Here is a 24,119-nt window from a genome sequence, read left to right on the forward strand (position 1 = left end):
CCAATTTCTGAATGTGTCTAGAACCCTAGATAATATTCAAAGACAGGTTCTTTTGCTTCTCACATATTTGTTATTTTTATCACAAAGTTTAAAACTTGTTTATTTCCCCTGTAACATTTTTTTTTAAGCTGCTTACCATGTTTTATGGTGTACAAATTATTATTTATTAAAATTGCAGCGATAATAAAGTGTTCTGTAAAATTGAGACCAGTTCCAGCTTCATCAGTTTCTTCTTCAATCAAGAACTATCCCCTTGTTCCAATCTCACATGTCGCTTTTGTCTACTACGATCAGTGACCGACTACGATCGCCATTTTGGGAGTCAACTTGCACCTTTTAAGGCACTGAACATCTTTTGTAATTGTCAAAAACCACTGTTTTCACTCTGTGTATCCAAGCATACGCATAAAATAACAAGTTTGCAAACATTTTAAATCAATTTGTCATCGAAGTTGCAAGAGAAAAATGAAAGAAAAAGACAATTGTTGCACACATTTGTGTGCTGTCAAATACCTTGAAGGGTTACATGCCTGAAGTCTTTTACTATTTGATTGAGAAATTACCTCTTTCTCAAAAAGTACATGACATCAGAGGGAGCCGTTTTTTACAATGGTTTATACCATCAATAGCTCTCAAATGCTCGTTTCCAAGTCAGTTTTATGATAACAATTATTTTGAGTAATTACCAATAGTGTCCAGAGCCTTTAATCAAATTATATTCATGTACAAAAATTAGAACTTCTGATTTGGTGGCTTTGCGTATAAGCAGTCACTCGTCTGCACCGTTTCGATTGGCTTATTGTAGAATTTATCGAAACCGTTAGATTTGAGCCACTGGAGAATGTCTGCTTCAAAACGGGAGCGGAAATCTTTGGGGTTCCTGGCGAGCACGAAGAGGGTGGTCCTGAAGGAGTCCGTCACCACAGAGTACTGGTACTGGGGTGTGGCATTTTGTGGCGTTGTTTCTTTGGGTCCAAGTTGAACCACCCAGTCTGTGAGGAAATGAAAGCCGGACATGGAGGTTATAGGGGTGTGGTGTGGTGTGGTTCAACCCATGAGGGGTTTCCATACAAAACGAAACAAAATTCAAATGGAACATGAATTAGGCCACTGTACTCAAAGAGGTGATTTTTAAAAGTATTTTTAACCGACATCAGCAGTTGTGCTTTGTTGTTTTTTGAAGGTTTTCAGATACAGTTTTTTCCAATGTGACGGGGAAATATTCCACAGAAAATTTGTTCATTAAGAACTTCATCAACTTCATGAGCTTCGTTGACAGTAGGCCCTCCAGTACATGTATACCTTTCAGACTGACACCGAATCATGGTGTTTTAATCTTAACATTCCTGAGGTCTATTTAACCTTTAAAGCCATTATACACTTTAGGTACAGAACAAAAATAAAAGTTCACAGATTTACAAATAATTTACAGGGTTTACAGAAGGTAATGGTGAAAGACTTCTCTTGAAATATTATTCAATGAAATGCTTTACTTTTTGAGAAAACATTAAAGCAATATCAATTCTCGATAGCGAGAATTACGGATTTATTTTAAACACATGTCACGGCGAAACGTGCGGAGTGGGTTTTCCCGTTATTTTCTCCCGACTCCGATGACCGATTGAGCCTTAATTTTCACAGGTTTGTTATTTTATATATAAGTTGTGACACACGAGGTGTGGGACTTGGACAATACTGTTTACCGAAAGTGTATAATGGCTTTAAAGAGTGGGAAAGATGAACAACTCCAAACCGGCAATTGACAAGACTTATTTATTTTTTCGCAGTGTATGAAATGAACAATTTTCAGCAATTGGTCTACTTTATTTCAGGGGACTTTGAATAATCTGTTTTTGAAACGATAGTTCTCAAGTCGAAACCCTGCCAATGTGTTCATATCGAAAAGTATTTAATTAAGTTTATTATCTGATTTAAGGTTGAATAAAGACAAACTTGAAGTGGGACTTGAGTCCCACTTCAAGTCCCACTCTAGTCAATTTGTTCTTTGTTCAACCCCCAAATCATTACAAATTTACCAAGAGGTCAGTTTCCCTTGTGGTTTATATTGATAAGTTTGTTATCAGTAAAAAAAGAAAATGATAAAACACACGAGGACTCACATTGTCCGGGGACGGGCTGAACCGGGAATTTCACCTCTAGTTTGCCGGGCTCTGCGGGGTCAACCACTACGGCATAACCCTTGATGTCGTTCAGTTTCCCCGTTGGGCTGTCCACACGGTTCGCATTGTACACCGAGATGGTTTTGTTGGGATTGAGGCCATCTGCAAATGTCAAAATACAGAAACCAATATTAGCTGCACATTAAAGGCAGTGGACAATATGGCCTATTGATAATTACTCAAAATAATTATTAGCACAAAACCTTACTTCGTAACGAGTAATGGTGAGAGGTTGATATTATGTAACATTGTGATAAACGACTCCCTCTAAAGTAAATTAGTTTTTGAGAAGGAAGTTGTTTTCCTCGGATTTGATTACAAGACCTCAGATTTAGAGTTTTAGGTCTGGAAGTCAAGCATCAGAAAGCACACAACTTCGTGTCACAATTTTTTTCTTTCATTATTATCTCACAACTTCGATGACCGATTGAGCTCAAATTTTCACAGGTTTGTTATTTCATGCATATGATAAGATACACCAAGTGAGAAGACAGTCTGGTGTTTGACAATTACCAAATAAAAATAGTGTCCACTGTCTTTAAGCTCTTGCATGTGGTTTATAAACTGCTATTTTGCTCTGGGTTTTCACAGGTTTTTTTTCACAAATACTTTTGGAATAAAATGTTTAGGCATGTGGAGTCATCAATTTCGGAGCTTCCGCTTATAACAAGTCTTATTTGTTTTGTATAATAACTTTGTGAATCATTTATAAATATTTTGAGTGTGAAGGAAATAATTTCGGGTTAAAAAAAATGATGGGTAGGCCTTTTGGCTACTTACAGTCGGCCGTGACGCAGTAGGCATTTCTCTCAAATGTAGATACAACCACAAAATCAGCATACATCTAGAATACATGAAAGGAAAGAATTCGAAAATCATTCTGGCATTTGTGATACTATATGGTTACTTAATTACCTATATATTGCTAGATGAGGTAAAACAAACTGTTTTAAAGTTTTCGATAAAATGTAATCATGTCATATGCTCGTCCGTATAGCTTTTAAGTTCTATGGCATGCCGTGCCTACAGCACTTGGTTTTCTGTTGTCTCTTTTCAATTAAAAAACTGTTCAAATATACTATATTATTAGAAAGTGTCCTTCAAATTCACGCATACAGTAAAAGTATTGAAGCACTAAAACAAACTTACACATGTCATTTTTATTTAAAGTGTAAAAAAAGAACCCTAGGTTAATCGAATGCTTTGCATCTTTTGTCTAAGACAAGGATGAACAAAAACCAAACCTACCTGATACCATCTTCCAAGATAACTTGGGAGCTCCAGTTCGGGCACCGTCTTGGGAGGGGCAAACAAACCAGGGGCTGCGAGACTCGACGCAACAAGACACAGAGACACCACCGCTGCAAACATAATGATCGAGTGTGTTTTACTGTTGAATGTGGACAAGAGTTCTTTTCCGTGATGCGGGTTCGGTTTGGAGTAAAGTGACGAACCTTGCGTCTTTATATAGTGACCAACTCCACAAAGTTATACTTTAGGCACTGGTTTTTGATGAAGCAATCTTGATTTTGATCGTTGAGGGACAGAGACCCCTCGTGACTGGTGGGACACAAACGGATGTTGTTTGCAGTTGATATTTCGTCACGCTGAGTTCTTACATAGGAAACCGTTCCATCATTATTTTACAGCTCAGACCAACGAGGCGGAACAGAAGCATGAAATAACTGATCAAAGGTCATTTTTTGTCATCGGGACACAATGTGTTATATGGGTTAGCTTTGGTGGTTGACATGGTTGTAGCTAGACACATTTTAGGAGTGGCTTATAAAATCACAAAGGAAAGCGGATCAACAAAATTATTCATGTTTAAATGGGCCTTCATTTCTGAAGTGCAAGCTTCAGGCGCGACGCCAGGTTTCAAAACTGTTCATGTTATGACATGAGGCCATGATGGATAAGTTGAATGGCTCTTTGACTGTGTTCATTCTCAGTGACATTTTTCTGGGCAAAGTTCGTAGAGCTAATAAGCAAACAAATAATGCTCACAAGTTTTCTCTGCTAAGCAAACATTGTGAGACACCAGCTACAATGCAAACTGAATGTAATTTCGCCATTAACCTGTTTCTGCTAAGCAATTCTATTGTGTGCTTAGCAAGCTGTTATAGGCTTTATGAAATAATGCCATGGTGTTTCATACATGTCTGTCGTGAGCTTGCAGATTCTAGTGTCAAATTTGTTTTTAAATGTGACAATTGCTATGACACGAGCCAAAAGACCTTTATCACGCTGTCATCATCTTGGTCATGTTCTTGTTTGCAATAACAGTGATGAATGCTTACATTCTTGCGCAAACAAGGCACCAGACTATTATTCGTCCAGCCTCAGTTTGGTTACAATGAGTGGAACGGAGTGAAATCAAGATGGCCACACCGTGATAAATGTCTATTAACAGGCACTCGAATGAATTGCTCACTTCTTTCTGAAAATCTTCGGGGGAAAATTGAACAACAAAAAAGAACAAAAACAAGTCATCGGATAATGAGAACTAAGACTAGCACTGACGACACGTTTGAAGCAATGGTTCAGCATTCTTGGGAAGGAGTTATATTAGTAGGGAATTTAATATTATTAACTTTAAAAAACAGTTGTACAAGAAAACACCCACCAGGAAATGAAGGGCTCAATGTTGTGAAGGATTTTCCTGTAACCTGATATTTGTCCGGCTGTTTGGTCGATGGTGTTGGGAAATGGTCTCTGTCCTTTAATACTCTATGGTCAAACGGAGACCCTAAAGTATCTTATTTATAGACGTAGTTACGTAACAAGATATTGACCATTGTCATGGCACAAAGCCAAAACACACAAAACAATATCGTAAGAGCTTATTTATAAAACAAACAGTTTTTTATGATCTTAATCTTTATAAGTAAATTGTCTTTTTTGTTTTCAATTGTCTGAATAAAACAAGTGCAAAGTCATGAACATTTTACAGGCCTGGATTTGTAATTATATTCGTTTTATAACCCAACTTTCCAACCGAACTTGAACTCCTTTTTTTATATAACTGACGATTTCATAGAAAGTCTTTTGACCCGTTTCATAAGTTCCTGTGTTTACTTTTTCTGACGTGATGCTCTTTATCACAGTAGCTTATAATAGATATGTTGTTGGGTTTTGGGGTGTTTTTTTTTGTGTGTGTTTTTTTCCATAATGCAACAAAAGACATACAAAAATACAATAAATCACAGAAAAAGCAATAATAGATACTTGTGTTTTTACCAAGTGCAGACATTTACAATAGCACTTAGAAAAGGGGCAAGGGCGTTAAAGGGGCCCTGTCCTTTTAGGGGTATAGGAATGGTGTGTTACCTTGTGTGGTTGGATTGTATTTTATAGCGGTTTTGTTTTCTCTTAATTTTAGTTATAACATGTTATCCAGTCTATACGGCTGATCGTGGGACCTATGCTAGCCGTATGAGGACAGTTTTAAGCTTAATTCCTCCCTAGTTGGAAATTTGCATCGGGGATAAAGAATATTAATTGCGTTTTTTTACCCAAATATTATTTATGGTCGGGTTACTTTGTAACTAATATGACCTGTAATTCTTAATCCCACCGAGTGTCTGTGATTTCTTTTTTTCACACAGCTCGGGAAAGTACACAGTGCTATCACACATCGGTGTGTATTCGGTAAAATCAAAATTAATATTTTAAATTCCTCTCGCTAGAACTTGTTGATTTAGAACATAATTATATAGAGGTAATCTTGGACCACCCAGCCTCGCTTTGATCAGATTGGATACACAACGCATAGAACTATATCTTTCATCGCAAAAAAAGTCTATATGTGTATTAGGGACGTGCAGAACCTGAACTTTGGACTACTTTGTAACTAATATTATGACCTTTAATTATTCTTATCTCAACTTCGTCGAAGTTGTAGGCCCATTGGCTACCCGATGAGAAAACTTCCTGGCTGAGATTTAACTTAAAGAAGACGACCAAACTTGCTCTTAGTTGACTCTGGTTGACTCTTGACTTATTGCTATTTCAATCATGGGTTGGAGGGAGATGGTTGGGTTTCTCGTGCTCTTGGCGGTTACCGTGTGCAGCGCGGACATTCCGACCGTTGGGGAGCTGGAGCTCACGGCGTACGAAGGTCGCTGGTACACGGTGAGAGGTTTTATTTCAGAGTGAACTAGCATGATTGTTGACAAAACTTGTTGGTTCAATCGTTGTTTTGTCGACAATTTCTTTTACTGCCATTTTTGTCCTTTTTTAATTAAACTCATGTTGAGCTTAGAAAATTGTTTTCCAAATTGATGGTCATGTCCATTTAACTTTGTGGTGAAAGTATAGTTCGGGGTTAGGATTTAATATGGAGTGGTCTCGACTGTTAACCACTGGTATAATTTTTGCCATCTATTTTTCAAATGTTTTTGTTCTGAATAGGTTTTATGAGGATGATCGTATGGATTGGACATTGTTGTTCGAATGGTCATGTCCATTTAACTTTATGCTTACATTTTGGGGGGAATTAAATTTGACTCAACTTTTGGTTGGCAGTCTCGACTGCTTATCAGTGATATAATTTGTGTTATCTATTTTTCTTCTTTTTTTCCTGAATAGGTTTATGAGAATGGTTGGACTAACATTGTCAACATGGACATGGACTCTGTGTGTACAACAGCGGACTGTAAGTAAACTCAAGAATCGGGGTTATGGTTTGTAACTATTAAAGCCATTGGACGCTTTTGGTACACAGTATTGTCCAAAGGCCCACACTTCGTGTATCACAACTTATATATATAAAACAAAAACTGTGAAAATTTAGGCTCAATCGGTCATCGGAGTCGGGAAAAAATAACGGGAAAACCCAACCTTGTTTCCGCACGTTTCGCCGTGTCATGGCATGTGTTTACTATTATCCGTAATTCTCGTTGTCGAGAATTGATAATTGTTTTAATGTTTTCTCAAAAAGTAAAGCATTTCATGGAATAATATTTCAAGAGAAGTCTTTTACCATTACCTACTGTAAACCCTGTGAGTTATTTGTAAATCTGTGAACCTTTTGAGGTTTTTCTGTTCCGAAAGTGTATAATGGCTTTAACAAAATATGTTTTTGTTGTTATGCTTATTATAACTTTTTGTTTAGATAGGCCTATGCATGTATTTGTTGTAATTTTTTAGAAAAATCATTATTAGATTCGCAAGGAATTTCATTCAGTCGAACTTCTCATCGTAATTGATACAAACTAAAAACTAAAATCATAATTATTTAAATCAATTATTTTGAAACAGAATATTGCGGTTACAGTTTAGCCGAGTGAACTAAGGGTTTGTGTGAGGGTTTAAGGTTAGGGCGAGAAGTTAGTATCAGGTTCAATAAGGAATAGGGTTTGTGGTTAGGGTTGGAGTTAGTGTTATAGGGTAGGGGCTGCGGTCGGGGTTATGGTTATTTTGTAAGTGTTCTTGTTTGTGCTAAGGTTTATTGCTGCTGTAGGGTTTTGTGGGTTATTTCAGGTTTTGTATATGGTTGTTTAGAGGTCAATAAATAATTCCGTAAACGTCATTGCTGAGACTTACTTAACCAACGTTGGTCGTTTTTCGTGTTTTTTTAATGTAAAATTGTTTTAACCATTAACCGTCTTCCTTCTTTTTTTCAGATAAGGTTACCAATAAGACATTTGTTTCAGTGTACAATTTAATGTTGTACAATTGCCGCCCTTTTCTGTTTTTTCTTTTTTTCTTCAGATAAGATAATCAATAAGACATTCGTTTCGGTGTACAATGCTGGTCGAGAAGGTTTTCCAGAGGGACGACGTAAAGACATAGCTGGCTTTGCCTACGTACCAGACGTTACCAAGCCCGGTAATCTGAAAGTAGTACTTGAAGGTGTGCCCGTCGAAGGAGATTGTAAGTTTCTTACCATCTTTAAAATGAAACTCGTTGCAATTAAGTTTGTGGTAAAATCAAGCAAGAAGCTTTTGTGTAAATGGGGCGTGGCAGATAGGACGGGCTTTTTATGATAATTGTTCGATTTAAGCATGACATTTTCGGACGTAAATTATTTTAAATTCACGTGATCTGTTGTTCATTTGAAAATCCAAAATGGCGGCTACTCTATTAACAACTTTTCATCAGCCAATCTTACGTCATTATGGCCGCGTCCAAAATTTAGCGCCTTCGGCTGCACGCCTTTGCCGGCAGCGATACCGAATTGAAAAGTTGGTTTCATGCAAAATGCATTTTCCATAGAATTAAGGCCTATATTTTGAGAATTTTATAACAACAAAAACTACAGGGCCATTCCTGGTGATCATTGTGCCAACATTATTTGTCATGTTCCCCGTATGCAGTAACACTGATGACCAAATGTTTGACCAAATGTTTGGGATCAGTCTATGTCACCTTCAAGCCTCGATTTTGTTACAATAGTTTGAAATAGAGTGAAACAAGATGGCTTTATGAAAATAACATATTTTCTCACTCCTGCAACCGTATAATTGTTTTTATCTCCGTAGATTTGATCATAAAGTTAGGCCCCATTGTGGCCGATAAGTACGAGTACGCTGTTGTGACCAGTAGCGGTGACCGCGCCCTCTATCTCCTTGCAAGGAACCCCATCTCCTTTTTGGATAAGTACAAGGAAGACGTCTTGAAGTTTCTCGAGGATAACGGCTTCACTGGCTTCTTGAAGAAGCCAAAACCACTTCTGCAGGCTAGCAATTGTGGATATCCCACTGCCAGATAGAACACAATAAAGGCGTTTGGGGATTTTTATAATGGATTCTTTAAAGATGTTATTTCTATAAATTTGTTTGAATCGCTAAAAGGAGATTTTTTTATGGCAAGGCGATGTATGTATGGATATATTATTGTTGTGTCATTTCTTCATATAAAATAGACCAAAACATTTCTCGGGTACATTGTTATATTTCACCCTTCCCTCATCAGAGTTTACTCAATACAATAATTTGAGAAGACATCATGACAAAACTTGGTAAATGAATGACAATAAAGTGATACAATACGGTTTGGTATCAGAAAAAAAATTGTTTGTTTGTTTGTTTGTTTGTTTGTTTGTTTTTGATGTTTGTTTGTTTGTCTGTCTGTCTGTCTGTCTGTCTGTCTGTCTGTCTGTCTGTCTGTCTGTCTGTCTGTCTGTCTGTCTGTCTGTCTGTCTGTCTGTCTGTCTGTCTGTCTGTCTGTCTGTCTGTCTGTCTGTCTGTCTGTCTGTCTGTCTGTCTGTTTGTTTGTTTGTTTGTTTGTTTGTTTGTTGGGTTGTTTGTTTGTTTGTTGGGTTGTTTGTTTGTCCATTTGTTAAGTAATGTGAGTACAACACTAAACAATTCAGAATAAACGGCACTCAGTAATAAAATATGAAATATTTCCTCTAAATGCACCCCCACGGCCCATCCACGCCCCTAACCCCCCCCCCCCCCCCCCCCCCAATCACATTTTGGCCAACCCGAAGACAAACGTGCAGAGAGATGTTGTTATCAAAGGATAGGGTTCAGACACTAATAATAAAAGGTATGTCTACAATTCTGTTTTTTCGACGGACGAACCCGTTTTTCTGTACAGGTCTGCAGGGTTTAGGGGTGTTCGGAATTGAATTAGGTCCAAAATATAAATGTCCTTCCTCTGCATCTTAAGATGTAAAAGTATTTATTCACATTTTGTTAACTCTGTCTTAATCCTGGGTAGTTGCCAGAAACACTTCCATTATTCCCTAAACAAAAGGGTTTAGAAGTTGCGTCTTGACCGAGCAAGCTCAAGCGAACAAAAAGTGTTTGTTGTAAAAGGTGCATTGTTTTGGTCTGGAATATTGAGCAATAGCGACCGTTACATTTGACTGATTGGTTATTATGCAGATTTACCACAGTTATTCTATGCCCTTTGACAAGTGGCCTTTTTTTAAACCAGGGGTCGGCTTGGGGCTCTGGCTTGAGACTCTGCCATTTATTTTAAAAGCGAGTGCGTTTGGTAGGGGGATTCAAACAGGTAGACGGGAGCCTGAGCCGCGAGGCCCTATTATATTCCCTCGTCGTGGTTTCTAGTAGAAGGGACATGCCGGTTTATGGACAGCGGGAGCATTGGTTGAAGACGCAAGGGAGGCACGAATACGCTATTCTCACACACGGGACTGCTGGCTGGGGCTGGAATCTTGGCTCTCTACTTCACGTTTCTTAAATGAAAAGACTGTTCCAAATAAGTCACTACAAAAAGCTGATTAAGGATACAAAATGATTGCCTTTTTCTTGGGGGAAATGTGTGGCTTCGATGTCGAGCATGCGAGCGTAGCTTTGAAAGCTCCGGGGAAGAGAATTCTAGTCTCCTTTGGTGAATCCCTGCCCGAGTGAACTGAAAGAGAGCCGGGCCACACCCTCCATAACGGACTCGCTTTCCTGTTGAGCTTTTGGCTTGCTTGCGAGCTCCGCGAAGCACGATGTACATCCCTCTCTCTCTATTATGACCAAGTCGCTGATGCTGAAGGACGGGCAGCTGAAGGACGGGCAGCTCGGAGTGGTCCAAGGTGTAGGCGCCCCGGTCTTCAGCGGCGTTCAACCCGGGGCTGTCTTACCACACACAAGTGAACAGTACGTATTTTTTTTATACAATTTTTGGGTTGAAAGGGGACATTTTTTTGTGTCCTGCCACCACTTTTTCACTATTTTTACAAAAAGTGATATCTCATTTGAGTAAATACAATACTATTTTATTTTATAACGATTGAAAAAGTGGTATCGGGATAATGAATTTTTCTCTGCATTTAAATTAAATTAAGGGGAACTGATTTAAAGACCTAAACAATCAAATATTAGGTCAAAGTGGATAAGCGAAGTTTTATATGCGCACTGTTTGGAATATAAGGCCTTGTTTACTAAATTCTGGACGAACCCTTGTTTTTTATTTGCGGACCAAGAAAAAAGTTTGGGTTGTCATACACCCCTTAAGCTGCCGCGTCCTTCTGAATCTTCACTTTGGTAATTGGATAATGAAGGATTTGATAGAAAACCAAACATCAACGTCTTGCATCCAATTAACCTTATAAAAAGAAAGGCAATGTGAGAAAAACAAGTAATCTTTATGAATTTTATACTGTTTTTCTTCAATTCAGGACTTTGCCATTACTTTGCTGTCCGATTATGAAGTTGAAGTTTTCCTTGGAATGTGTTGTAATGAAGATTCTGGCTGTCAGTGAAGTTGAAGGTTTCTTTGGAGTGTGTGGTATTGGTTTTTCTGATGATGTGGAGTTCCACACAGGTAGGACAAGATCTTGGGGACATCGTAAAGGTACGAGTGCTAACCCGTTTCCACCTAGACTTGATTCCAAGTCTTTGATCATGGCTTTTTAGTCGTCCTGTAGCCGCTAGGGCTCGTGATAGCTAATAATGTGGGGGCGTTGTTCGTGGCTGAGATGCAAAAGAATAACCGCGATCTCAGACTTGAAATCAAGTCTAGTTTCCACCCAAAATAAGTTGCAGGTTCATTTTCCTACACAGGTGATTTCTTACCAGTAATGTCTATGTTTCTGTCATTGGTGACGTCAACCAATGGCTTACACGGCTGTTCTTTTCATTGGTTTCCTGGTAGCATTTGGTCATAGCCAGTGATGCTTTTAGTTTAACGCCGTGTCCTAAACATCGACTTCGGCTAACAGCTACGGCTAGTTCTAGCGTCTATTCTTCAACACTGGCAGACGCGCTGATCTAGCCGTAGCTCTAGCCAAAGTCGCCGTTTCGGACACCGCCTAAGTCGTACGTCAATCAAAATTTTCCTGGGCAGTTGATGTCAATGATTGACATGGTCTACACGTTGTCATGACTGCTGATCTAAACTCGTAAAACCCAGTGTATAGCGGATATTAAAAACCGGGAAGTTGTAATCTTACCCCAACCCCCCAACATAACTACAAAATTTAATAAATGTGAATAGTTCTCCTCTTATTGAAAATACAAAGAAAATTTAGTTGATTAAAACAAATTCCTAAATACAAACATAGGGCTTACAGAAAACATGTAAAATATATAGCAGCAACTCAATATTTGTAACCATACTTTTGAAATTGAGAAATCAACTCTAGCAGTTAATCTTCCTTTGAAACACATTTGTAGGGGTCCTTATTTAATAATTGGGGTAAATTGCAATTAACTTTTCACCTTTCTGTCCAAATTTCCCTAAAACTTTATAAGAACTGCATGGACAATTAGCGCTGCACGCTCAAAGCTAGCTAGCGAAAAAAAAAATCAAGAGAAAATTAAACCATGGCAAAGATGACGTCAACATGATGCAAGATTAAAAATCTACAACTCTGACGTAATAGTCTTCATGATGCTGAGACGTTCAGTGAGAAAAAGAAGCTACACACTCTAATGTACTGTTTTATGACGGTTTAGACTTTCAACTGGCCTAGAAGTAAATTGATTAGGCCTATCAAAGAATATTAACCCATATTCCTACTCAGGTTCAATTTGGCATGATAAAGTTTGGTTTTGTATAACTTAGTTTTGGTTCTAAGGCTCTCATTTTAGTTCTGGCCAAAACAAAGTATATTTTAATCCAAATTCAAACATCGAAGTGCCTTGAACTAAGACTAAGTTTTACTCTGTCGTCGTTGCTGGCGGTAAAATATGAAGAGGCTCTGGTGGGTAATTTAACGTGTATAGCAATGGAAGTATCGGGTAAGATTAAGTTTAGACATTTGGGGCAGACACAAAATAATCCTTTGGCTTTCCACACCTCTTAAAGACATTGGTCACTATTGGTAATTGTCAAAGACCAGCCTTCCCGCTTGTAAACATATGCATAAAATAACAAACCTGTGAAAACTTGGGCTCAATTGGTCTTTGAAGTTGCGAAATATGAATGAAATACAATTTTAAAAACCTTTGACCCTAACCCTAACAACAATACAGTTATGTAGGATTTCAAACTTTGTACTTTGGAAGTATATATAACCAAGAGGGTACACCATGTGATCTTTGTTAGATCAAAACCAATATATTACAAGTTCATTGTAATGATAGAAACACTTTAAAAGAAAACGATATTAATGTATGATGTTACTTCTGCGATTGCAGTTTTATTTCATTCCCTTGCAAAATTCCAACAACAGACAATGATCATCAAAACAATAAAATAACCAAAAAAGTGTGTTTTAATATTTTTGCTTAAAAACAACAACTGTAGGGCTTGAAAATAATGCAGAAATGTATACTCAATCTCCAAAGGAGTTTGGATCTTGATTTTCCATTGCATTAAGTCTTTCAGAATAGTCCCCAAGATGTCAAAACTACCATGATTTTAGGATGTACTTGAAAATAAGCTATAAACAATAATTGTGTGATTTTTTCTTCTGTTTCAGGTGTCAACATCTTCAGAGAGGTTGGGTGAGGTACTTGCATTCTGGTACCTGAGGCACAGGCTGGTATTGCTTGAGACCAGACGTGAATCCAGTTAGAGTGATGTACTCCTGCACCTGTAACATTGATTTAAAATTCAATCAATTAACAACTTTTACCTGGGTGAGGTTTGCTGTGGCACCATGTGTTAAGCTCACATAACTATATCCCAACCATAAATATTCAATTAAAGGCTCCGGACACTATTGGTAATTAATCAAAATAATTGTTAGCATAAAAACGTCGTTGTACTCTCTAAATGAAAAAGAGTGAAAAACACCACTCGTTACATTTCGAGCTGTCCGCCATACGGCTCTTCAAAAAGAGTGGTGGTTATTTCACTCTTTTTGAGGGGTTTCACTCCAGGACAGAGTGGAAAATCACTCAAAAAGATGCAAAATTCAATCTAAAAGAGTGGAAGACCACTCGAAAACGAGTTGTCCTTCATATGGCTCTTCAAAGAGTGTTTTTTCACTCTTTTACATTTAGAGAGTAATAAGTCATGGGGAGCTGCAGATATTATAAAACATTGTGAGAAACGGCTCCCAATTCAAGGAATTTAGTTTGACAAATTTGAAAGATTATCATCCAATATTACAATTATATTTTGTACCGAGACTGCTATTAAAGCTGCCTATTTAAACAAAAACGTGTGAATGGAAGCTTTCTATTTTGGGATCTTGTTCGGAAACTTTAATTAAGAAAGTCATCCTCAAATTGCAGCTTTAGTTTAAATTTTAGGTTTCTTGAAAACTGGAGGAGAAACAATGAATGTTACAGTGTTTTTTATGGATATTAATTTAAAGATATTGCAAAGCAACTGTTATAATTGAATGCAAATTTAAGAGTTACTATTAAATTAATTTTCTGAATCTCTATCTGCCTTAGTGAATTGGTGAATTATTTATCGCAATTGACTGATCAGAGTTCTGATTTTTAAATATGGTTGGGGTAAAACGCCCTTTTATGAAGCCAGATTAATCATTTTGGAGAGAGAAACAAAACAATAATTTGAAACCCAAGGCCAAGGACAAACAGTTAAATTTACGCCTAAGTTTTCAATGTCTGTGATTTTCAGTTGAAAAAACCATGACAACAGAGACAAGATTCAAATTAAGGTAAATTGAAAAAAAAAACTACCTTCACACTTCAAATATCGGTAAAATTCAATCGAATTTTTTATTCGTCGAATATACAAAAAAAAATACATAAAATTTAGAATCCAATTGTACAGCAACATACAAAAAGAAAAAGAAACAACTTTGTTAAGCCCCCTTAGAAATTGCCACGGCACATGATGAAATCTACTTAAAATCTTATAAACTTACCTCGGCGTCATACTTGGCGTTGAATTGTGTTGGGTTCCTGGCCAGAACGAAAAGCTGTCTTGTATCTGCTCCGTCTGTGATCAAACTGTACTCGTATTGACCGTTGACTACTGGGCCCAACTTGAATACCCAGTCTGAATGACAGAAGAAATAAACTCATGTTAGTATGACTGACACAAATATTATTTAAAAAAACATTTATCATCAATTTGGGGTGAACAGTAAGAACGTATCCCCCCCCCCGACCGCCGCCACAGTTTCCTCTAAAATTATGTTCACATTGCGCCAAGCTCAATGAGAACGACGGTTTAGTGTGTAATTGTGCAGTGGCAACTCATTGCTTTTATTCGATGCCCCCCCCCCCCTCCTTAAAAATTCAAGTTGCCCTAATTTTTCTGCCCCCAACGGACTAACCCCAACACACCCCAAACCGACCACAAATGACTAATTTCGATTGTGTAAAAACACCTTTTCAGTAATGTTCGGGGGAACAAAATACGAAAAGGCCACTTCCCAAAATCAATCAAGTTTGCAAAAAACAACATAGAAGTAGAAACCTATCAGAAACACATTAATTTTTTGAAAGACACTTACAGTCACCGACAACTGGTACACCATCCAAGGCGACCTTGAGCTTGCCTGGTTCCCTGATGTCAGGAAGGAAAGCATACCCAGCGATACCATTCGCCACTCCCTCCAGGTTGTAATTGTAGTTGTACACCGAGATGTAAGTTGCATTAATTATTGCATCTGCAAACAAAGAGAGACCAGAACGTTTATTAACAATAATCCAATTAGAAACACTTATTTTGCTGTGAGTTATGTTTTAAAGGAACACGTTGCCTTGGATCTGTCGAGTTGGTCTTTGAAAATCGTTCTGTAACCGTTTGTTGTAAAATGTATATGGTTAGAAAGATATTGTAAAAGTAGAATACAATGATATACACAAATATGCCTCGAAATTGCACGGTTTTCTGTTTACCCTGTCGACTAACACAGTCGGCCATTTATGGGAGCCAAAATTTTGACTCCCATAAATGGCCGACCGTGATAGTTCGCGACGTAAAAGGAAAACCGTGCAATTTCGAGTGATACTTGTGTGGATCATTATATTCTACTTTTAAAACATCTTTCTAACCATATGCATTTCATAACAAACGGTTTCAAACGCTTTTAATAGACCAACTCGTCCGATCCAAGGCAACGTGTTCCTTTAAAGGGGTAGCTTTAAAGGCACTCCGTTGGTAATATTATTGTCATAGACCAGTATTCTCACTTGGTGTATCACAACAAAATATGCATAAAATAACAACTCTGAAATTATTTTAGACTCATTTTGGTCTTCGAAGTTACCAGATACTAATTAAAGAAAACCCATTGTTCTTGGCAAAAGACTTCAGCTGAAGTATTTTATTATTTTAGTGAAAAATAACCTCTTTCTCAAAAACTACGTTATGGTAGCCGCGTTTCTCACAATGTTTATACCATTGACATTTATCCATTGCTCGTTACCAAGTAAGCGGTTTTGCAAACAATTATTTTGCGTAATTACCAATAGTGTCCAGTGCCTTCTACGCTTACGAGGCTAGCGCAGAAATTCGGCGCTTGCACATAAGCGGGGAATCGTGATCGTATAAGCGCAGAATTCGGCAAAAATTGGGCTCTGATGTGCGTGTTTTGCTGTAATAAATATGGCGATTTTGTGACGTCATGATTGTTTGAGGTGTTTTCTACTCGGTTACTTACAGTCAGCCGTGACACACTCGGGATCTTGCAGATTGGAAAACACATTCGTCCATCCATTTGTGTACATCTGATGAAAGAATATAACTCGGGTTTAAACAAAGGTAAATTGACTGGATAGGGATTGATGCTACAGATTATTAATATGCCGGCGCTCTTTACCAACTGCAACCGATTTCACGAAACGCTAGGATTAATCCTATCTCGAGTTAGGACGAGTAACTCGTCTTAACTTGGGACCGGTTCAAAGCATCCTACGTCTTCGGACACGGAACTTAACTCTTCCTAATCCCTAAGATTAATCCTAAGTTTTGTGAACTCGACGGCTGGGTTATCTAGCCCTGTTGGCGGTCTCCCTAATTTATCAATACCTTATTTCGGTTTAGTCAGTTAGAAGCAAATTTCTTTTCTAAGCACAACATGATGGGGCACCAATTGCAACAATGTAAACTTTGTGGGGTTTTGGCTGGTCACCGGTTTCTGGTTGTAAGCAGAATGTTGCGGTGCTAAGCAAGTTATTATGCTTACACGCTTTACCCTCCCTGACTGGGAAGAGCAAAATATTGGGCGTCATATACTTGCAGCGAATTCGATTACCAACCATAACAATGTCTTCGATGTACGAACTTCAACATGGAATCGTTTGGCGATATTCAGCTGAAAACAAAATTAGGAAATTAAGTCATTTTGCCCGTTAGTTTAAAAAATATATATAAAGTCGTAAAAGACTTCACAAGAAAATGTTTCATGTTGAATGGCATCTAAACCTATGGCTTAGCATCACTTTCGCAGCCGCAACAAATTATTTTATGGACGAGATTTTAAGGGGGTTTAATTTCGTTTACCTGATACCAACGTCCGACGTACTGGCCGACATCTAGCTCTGGAACGGTACCCAAGGCATTACTGCCTGCGACCAAAACCGCCAAAAATACAAGACTGAACATGATGGGTGTGCACTGGCGACGAACTCCGGCGAAGTTATGGCGTTACAGGCTGGTAACAGTTGCTTCTGTTAAGTTGGCTATCCGGGTGTGATTCAGTTTTTATAAGTTATCTTGGGATTTAGTTTTAATATCTAATAATTTACATAATCTGATTAAAGTATGGACCCGTTGATAAAAGGTTATGTTTAAACCCACCTGACATTGCATAAAATGGTATGATGGACGTCTGGATGAAATGATGAGAATATGAGCACCTGTTGATTGTTACGTAAAGGCGACAAGGAAACATAAATTTAAATTATCATGGCCTTATCTGGCGACGCATAATCGTCACATGGCAAGTTGTACTTTACACGTGAGGGAGAACAACATAGGGGGGGCAAACATTTTTAAGGGAAAATAAATCTTCTTTGAAACAATACTTTTATGAGAATTGTTATTTGCCAATTAAACAGAGGCAATCATTTCAAATTGTGACGTTTTTTAAGAAGAGTTTTTTTGTAGGAATACACCGACCTACATCGCATTGAACCGCACAAAATCTACGAAACAAATTACACAGTAATAATCATAGCATTTATTAAAGGCAGTGGACACTATTGGTAATTACTCAAAATGATTAAAAACATAAAACCTTACTTGGTATTAACGAGTAATGGGGAGAGGTTGATAGTATAAAATATTGTAAGAAACGGCTCCCTCTAAGTATTAACGTAGTTTTCGAGAAAGAAGTAATTTTTAACGAATTTAATTTCGAGACCTCAGATTTGGAATTTGAGGTCTCGAATAAAAAAGCAACTTCATGTGACAAGGTTTTTTTTCTTTAAAGTCACCTGGAAATAGAATTTTTTTTTTTTCAAACATAAGAGTATATGCTTACGAACAATAAAACAATTTTTTTAGTAATTGTTTGTCACGATTTATATGTTTAAAAAATATATAAAGTTGTTTGGGGGGCTGACTCCGCCTACCCCTTTTGAGACGTCAATCAAGGCAGACTTTGCCTGCAATGCGTATAGTAAATACACGTGTAAAGTACATGTACGTCCAAGTCGTGAGTTGGTACAATTGAAAAAGTGTTTTCTTTTTTTTTGAAACGTACAAACTCACGACTTGGTCCGTACATGTACTTTGCAATTGTGTTTTATACTCTACGCATTACAGGCAAAGTCTGCCTCGATTGACGTCACGAACAGCGCCCTCTCGGGTCGGGGTCTACTCTTAAATTTGTAAATAACATAAGAACTGATTTTTTTTTAAACCTTAGTTAACTGTTTACTCACATTCCACTCATCAAAACACATATATTAGTGACAAAAGCTTTATTTTGAAAAAATACCACTTCCAGGTGACTTTAATTATTATCTCGCAACTTCGACGACCGATTGAGCTCAAATTTTCACAGGTTTGTTATTTTATGCATATGTTGAGATACACCAAGTGAGAAGACTGGTATCAACAGTGTCCAGTGTCTCTAGCACGGTTTCGTCAACATAAGCTACTTTTTTTCTTTCTTTTTTAAAGTGAGTGTAGGCCTAGAATGTCACTATTGAAATTTTGATATTAATGGCAAGAAAGATTTGCTAAGATAGAAAAAGCAGATTTGATGATAAAAGCATTTTAAGCATCAATAAGAGATATGAAAAAATGTATCAGTTTTATCCCCCAAAATTTGAATCTAAGTAACGTTTCTGTTAGATCTGTTTCTCTTATCGGACATGATACTGAACGGCATGCAGGGGTGGTATCGCCATTTACAACTGTGAAGACTGGTCTTTGACAATTACCAATAGTGTCCATTGTCTGCAATTGCTTGTACAAATGAGAAACCATGTTTGTTCAGATAAGATGAACATCTATCCCAATGCGACTTGCACATTTTTCATTAGCCAAATTTCCCAGGAAGTTTCACCCCCTCCAGATGCTCATTCTCGCGCGTGTAGGAACTGGGTGAGAGTTCATACCACGTAGGCATCCACTGGCTAGCTTTGATCATAATTCGACACAGCATGCTCCTTTTAAAGATTTTTTTCTAAATGCATATTCATGAACGAAGGACATCCACGTGTATTCTCAGTTGTGCCGTTTTCACTTTGTCAGTGTTTTCCGTATAACCTACAAAGGAGCAGCGAATTAACAATCCTGCCATATTTTCATGATTACTGTAATGTTCTGCCATCACACGGGTCCCTACTGTAGTTTTTTGAGTTTTTGATATCCCAGCATGGTATCCGGTTTGATAACAATCCCTCTAATCATTGTTCACTCAAGATGCGTGTAAACAAACCATGATACCCCAAGATGAAAATAGTCTGGCCCCTTGCTAGCTTTAAGCCGAATGAGCCCACTCTCATAAAGCCTGTAACGCACAAAAAAACTTGCTAAGCCAAGAAAAGTATTAAAGGTTACCAGTCAACATTACATTAAGTTTACATTGTAATAACTGATGTCCCACTCATTATTTTGCTTAGCAAATACATTTTTCGAGCAGTATTTTCTGCTACAGCTTTGTGAAATTTGGCCCTGATAATTTTACTGCTCAGAATACCAAACATGGAGGCCAAATATGATCACCCCTCTTCATCATCCAAAGGGTACCATGGTGATTTTTATGGAATGATATTTGCAATAGTAATTGACTAAATATAAAAAATAATATGATTAGACCGGTGGAATCCTAATCCCCTAACCCCTCCCTGATATGAAGATACGAAGATGTACATTGGACCCTTAATCCCTTCACCACTTAGCGTAAGAACAAACACGGAGCGCCATCGCCAATTAGCCATCATAACTGACTTTTAAAAATAACTACAACATTCATATCACAATAGTGAAAAGAAACTGCCGAAATGGAGGGCCGACTCTCGCTGAATGTCATTGCCGTGATTGCGCTGTTGGTGACGGGGGCAGCCGCCCAGTTGAACACGGTCAAGGAGGTGGACGTGGATGCCTATGTTGGACGATGGTTCCAGGTAGGGGGACTAATTTCATTTCGAGAAAGGAAAACAAGAATAAGACCAGTGAAGTCTACTTTTAATTAGGCCTGTTTATAAGCTTTGTAACTTTGTTGCGAGTTGGTTTTGTTGTGCTGCAACAATTCCTTTTTTCTCATGTTCGCAGACACGAATCTTTTGCAGGTTTTGAAATGTATATAACGGTGGAGATGAATACGAAATAGGGGCATCATACACTTTCGGGGAAAGGCCTATTGTGTTAGTCAGAAAATTAATAAAACCACTAAAAGTTCCCAAGAAAAAACAAATCTGAAATTTCCCTGATTATAATAATATGAAACAGATCACTTTCTTGAAAGGGGAAATTTTCTCAGATTTTTGTTTGTCATGCACAATGTCACGCGTTCAAATATCGAAGTGAAATGTTTCAAAAAAATACTTTAAACTATCGAAAGCTGCTGTAGGTTTATAACCAATAGTTTGTATTGACATTAACCTTAAGAATGGCACTCAAACGATACCTTCCATTAAAGTTAAAGTGTTGTTTGCCCTCTCTTTTTCTCTCTAGGTTTACGGCAACTTCTGGTCGAATCTTTTTGCAGACAGTCAAATAGCAGAGTGCACTACTGCTGATTGTAAGTTGTTGGAACCCCCCCCCCCAAGAATAAATCAACCGAACCTGTTTATAATGGATGCTTTTGCTTGTTGTGATCGAGAACGATGCTCCAACAGATCTGACAATTTTAAACTTTTAAATTTTCGCGCCCAGTTTTAAAAAAACATCGAGGCTCCCAGCAGAGCCCACTTTCGGCCGATCACTTACCACAGAATAAAACCGTGATTCTATGGTCTGTAAGCGCCGAATACCACGGTAAGCAGAGCCATGGCATTGGGTTCTGATTTTTCAAAGCCAAAAATGAGACATTGCTGACGGTCAATCGTGTTGTGAGAAAGAACTTGTAATGTTTTGTTGAGACATTGATTGAGTGGGCTTACAATCTATTTAAATAATTTATTATTTCCAGATTCCCAGAACCATTTCATAACGTGGTTTTATTTTAGCCTTTAGTTGTGCTGTTCTGTTTCTATGGTGCAATACAATTTGACATCGGTGCACGACGTAAATCCAATAAAATACGAAACAAGTGGAAAGTCATTGCTGTGAAGATGACTTTTGGCTTTGTTTTCCAAAACGGAAATCTTACTCTTATCATATGTTCATTGTTTCCACAGACTCCAAGATCAATTCAACCTACGTCACCGTCTTCAACAGATACAAGACTCGTGAAGGGATTGAGGATAAGATTAACGGCTATGCCTTTATCCCGGACCCACGAGAGCCCGGTAGACTCCGGGTCAAACTCGACGGTGTACCAGTTGAAAGCCCGTGTAAGTCTCCAAACTTCAACTCAAACATCGGGGGGATGTGAAACATAACAAGTAACACTCGGGCAGTCGGGATGGCTCGGTGGTTTCTGTCACTGTCTTTCACCTATACGGACTCCGGTTCGATACCCGGACTGGCGTCTTGCATGTGGTTTAGGGTGTTAGGTACGTTTTGGCAGTCGTAAACCGCAATGACTGTTTTGGACATTGGCCAGAGATTAACCAATGGCAAGTTCAACCGAAACAGTTGCTGGTAACGACCGCCAAAACGCAACCTGGTTGGGTCTGTGGTTACTTACTGTTCCTGACTTTTATCTCATTGGACAACCGGTTCGATACCCGGACAGGAGCCGTAGTTTTCCCGGTAGGGACTTTCCTTCCCAACAGTTCTGTACTGTCTTTTTTTTACAAACATTTGGTGCGATGTTTCCAATAGAATCCTTTACCAAATTCAGATTCCGCATCAGAACATTGGATGATATGCCTATTATGCAAATTGCAGTAGCGCAGCCAGGATTTGCCTGTAGACAATCTTGCATTAATTCGAACTCCCTCCAACGGTCAAGACAGTTTAGTGACTCAGTTTGTGTTCTTTTGTTAAACCATCTTAGTGATTTAAGAAACATGACAAATATCGGGTGCGACAACCTACCCGTTCAACGATGTAAACGCTCCTAGTTGATAACATTTTTCCTCCATCGTTTTATACTTATCTCCGAAGCCCACCTTCCTTTTTTCCCTGCTTGGTATGATCCTTTTCCCCCAAATAATTTGCGTTTTTCTTTTATTCCAGACTGGATTGTGAAACTGGGCCCAATAGTGAACAACGAATACACCTACGCCGTGGTATCGGACGACCGCGCACTCGCACTCTTCATGCTGGTCCGTGACGTCAAGAACTACTACGCCCTCTACGACAATGAGATCCTAGAGTACTTGCAGTTGAGTGGGTTCATCGGGCCGGGTAGATCACCCATTAAGGTGTACCATGGAGACGATTGTGAATATTTGAAGACAAATTAGGTGACCTGTGTGATGCATAGGGTTTAAAGATGGATTCCACATGACGTCATTGACCACCATATTTATCTTTAATCCACAATTTGAAATCTGAGAAACGTCAGATATGTTTCTCAGACTCCTTTTGAAATAAAGTGTTCACAGGTTATTTTTTTTTGTATATTAATTATGATTAAAAATTCATTGTTTGACCTCGTCAGCCATTGCATCCAATCTACAGTTAGAATTACGGAAGCAACCGGAGATAAAAAGTAAACAGCTTCATGAGTTATTTTTTTGTATTCCATTTTATAATTTTTTTTTTAATCCTACAAAATGCCTCAATCTGGCACACTTTCCTAGATATCATTTTAGCAAAGTACAGATAGGGATTCAATTCTTTTTTAATAGCAGATTCATTTAATATCAAAAACCTACAACTAAATTTCTAAATAAACTATTAAAGTTCTATTGCATAATTATCATGTAGAAAAAATAAAGTTCAAGATTAAAAAAGTAATTTCATATTTTCAAAGTATATGAATTTGTAATTTATCATTTGATTTAAGTAGTCTGACCACGTAACAAAATCTGGAAATGTTTCCCTATCTTACTCTATATAATTTGTTGTTTCAGTTAAAAAACAGCAACAGTGCTACCGACATAAAAACCTCTGCCTTTGGATTCCACTTCAGTTAGCCATGATGTACACACGGTGTAGGCTTTAATCAACATTTTAGGCTATGAAAGTCCCAATGCATGTTCAGCGCATAGCAACAGAAGCATAAAGTTTACCCTCCCCCACCGTCGCCCCTTCCCGAATCATAACCCTTTGAACGGTATCAAACACAGTGGCAACTAACTCACACCACTTTAACCCAAGGCTAGAACATTGTAAATTCCCCCCCCCCCCCCCATTTTTCTTAAGGGCTCTATCTATTGGAAAATAAACGCAGCATAAAACTTAATTTGACCTTTGAGATCCTCTTTAAAATAAAGTTTGAACTGTAAACAGTTGGTCAAATGAGGGCGCTGACTATATTTCAGAAACAGCAAGTTGGTCAGCCACCTGATAATAATAATAAGACTTGTACTTTGCCCGTATGAAGTGATAGTAATATATTGCTTGTTTTGTTTTGGTGCTTTTTTTGGTCTTCTTTTTTTCTTTTGCTTTTTTTCACTTACAAAAAATAGTTAATTGGTTTAATAA

The 24,119-nt window shown here is 38.0% G+C and overlaps 4 protein-coding genes across 4 annotated transcripts; 2 read left to right on the top strand and 2 right to left on the bottom strand.

Annotated features, from left to right (window-relative positions):
* Positions 1-631: 631 nt before the first annotated feature.
* Positions 632-3,793, bottom strand: LOC117292550 (apolipoprotein D-like). Its single transcript, XM_033774642.1, has 4 exons — positions 3,429-3,793; positions 2,961-3,024; positions 2,121-2,282; positions 632-992 (listed from the first exon to the last, which is right to left on the bottom strand). The coding sequence occupies exons 1-4, from the start codon at positions 3,549-3,551 to the stop codon at positions 733-735; spliced, it is 609 nt and encodes a 202-aa protein (XP_033630533.1). The 5' UTR covers positions 3,552-3,793; the 3' UTR covers positions 632-732.
* A 2,051-nt stretch (positions 3,794-5,844) lies between these two features.
* Positions 5,845-9,173, top strand: LOC117292960. The gene is made up of 4 exons (XM_033775141.1): positions 5,845-6,314; positions 6,771-6,837; positions 7,896-8,057; positions 8,666-9,173. The coding sequence occupies exons 1-4, from the start codon at positions 6,198-6,200 to the stop codon at positions 8,893-8,895; spliced, it is 576 nt and encodes a 191-aa protein (XP_033631032.1). The 5' UTR covers positions 5,845-6,197; the 3' UTR covers positions 8,896-9,173.
* A 4,032-nt stretch (positions 9,174-13,205) lies between these two features.
* Positions 13,206-17,584, bottom strand: LOC117292116 (apolipoprotein D-like). The gene is made up of 5 exons (XM_033774040.1): positions 17,466-17,584; positions 16,624-16,690; positions 15,472-15,627; positions 14,878-15,011; positions 13,206-13,626 (listed from the first exon to the last, which is right to left on the bottom strand). The coding sequence occupies exons 1-5, from the start codon at positions 17,565-17,567 to the stop codon at positions 13,525-13,527; spliced, it is 561 nt and encodes a 186-aa protein (XP_033629931.1). The 5' UTR covers positions 17,568-17,584; the 3' UTR covers positions 13,206-13,524.
* A 2,835-nt stretch (positions 17,585-20,419) lies between these two features.
* On the top strand, positions 20,420-23,811 carry LOC117292375. Its single transcript, XM_033774405.1, has 4 exons — positions 20,420-20,542; positions 21,093-21,159; positions 21,758-21,913; positions 22,704-23,811. The coding sequence occupies exons 1-4, from the start codon at positions 20,420-20,422 to the stop codon at positions 22,931-22,933; spliced, it is 576 nt and encodes a 191-aa protein (XP_033630296.1). The 3' UTR covers positions 22,934-23,811.
* The last annotated feature ends 308 nt before the right edge of the window (positions 23,812-24,119 follow it).

This window comes from Asterias rubens, chromosome 7 (assembly GCF_902459465.1).
Source record: "Asterias rubens chromosome 7, eAstRub1.3, whole genome shotgun sequence".
Classification (NCBI taxonomy): domain Eukaryota; kingdom Metazoa; phylum Echinodermata; class Asteroidea; order Forcipulatida; family Asteriidae; genus Asterias; species Asterias rubens.

What these genes read in the sequence shown, in the direction of transcription:
- LOC117292550 (XM_033774642.1), bottom strand. Translation starts at nt 3,551, where the DNA reads ATGTTTGCAGCGGTGGTGTCTCTGTGTCTTGTTGCGTCGAGTCTCGCA. An exon ending in ATCTTGGAAGATGGTATCAG is followed by an intron (nt 3,025 to 3,428) that starts GTAGGTTTGGTT and finishes CATGTATTCTAG; the next exon opens with ATGTATGCTGATTTTGTGGT. An exon ending in TCAGCCCGTCCCCGGACAAT is followed by an intron (nt 993 to 2,120) that starts GTGAGTCCTCGT and finishes ATTTCCTCACAG; the next exon opens with ACTGGGTGGTTCAACTTGGA.
- LOC117292960 (XM_033775141.1), top strand. Translation starts at nt 6,198, where the DNA reads ATGGGTTGGAGGGAGATGGTTGGGTTTCTCGTGCTCTTGGCGGTTACC. An exon ending in ACGAAGGTCGCTGGTACACG is followed by an intron (nt 6,315 to 6,770) that starts GTGAGAGGTTTT and finishes TTTCCTGAATAG; the next exon opens with GTTTATGAGAATGGTTGGAC. An exon ending in TGTGCCCGTCGAAGGAGATT is followed by an intron (nt 8,058 to 8,665) that starts GTAAGTTTCTTA and finishes TTATCTCCGTAG; the next exon opens with ATTTGATCATAAAGTTAGGC.
- LOC117292116 (XM_033774040.1), bottom strand. Translation starts at nt 17,567, where the DNA reads ATGTTCAGTCTTGTATTTTTGGCGGTTTTGGTCGCAGGCAGTAATGCC. An exon ending in ACGTCGGACGTTGGTATCAG is followed by an intron (nt 16,691 to 17,465) that starts GTAAACGAAATT and finishes TTCTTTCATCAG; the next exon opens with ATGTACACAAATGGATGGAC. An exon ending in ACGCCAAGTATGACGCCGAG is followed by an intron (nt 13,627 to 14,877) that starts GTAAGTTTATAA and finishes TCAATGTTACAG; the next exon opens with GTGCAGGAGTACATCACTCT.
- LOC117292375 (XM_033774405.1), top strand. Translation starts at nt 20,420, where the DNA reads ATGGAGGGCCGACTCTCGCTGAATGTCATTGCCGTGATTGCGCTGTTG. An exon ending in AGAGTGCACTACTGCTGATT is followed by an intron (nt 21,160 to 21,757) that starts GTAAGTTGTTGG and finishes TTGTTTCCACAG; the next exon opens with ACTCCAAGATCAATTCAACC. An exon ending in TGTACCAGTTGAAAGCCCGT is followed by an intron (nt 21,914 to 22,703) that starts GTAAGTCTCCAA and finishes CTTTTATTCCAG; the next exon opens with ACTGGATTGTGAAACTGGGC.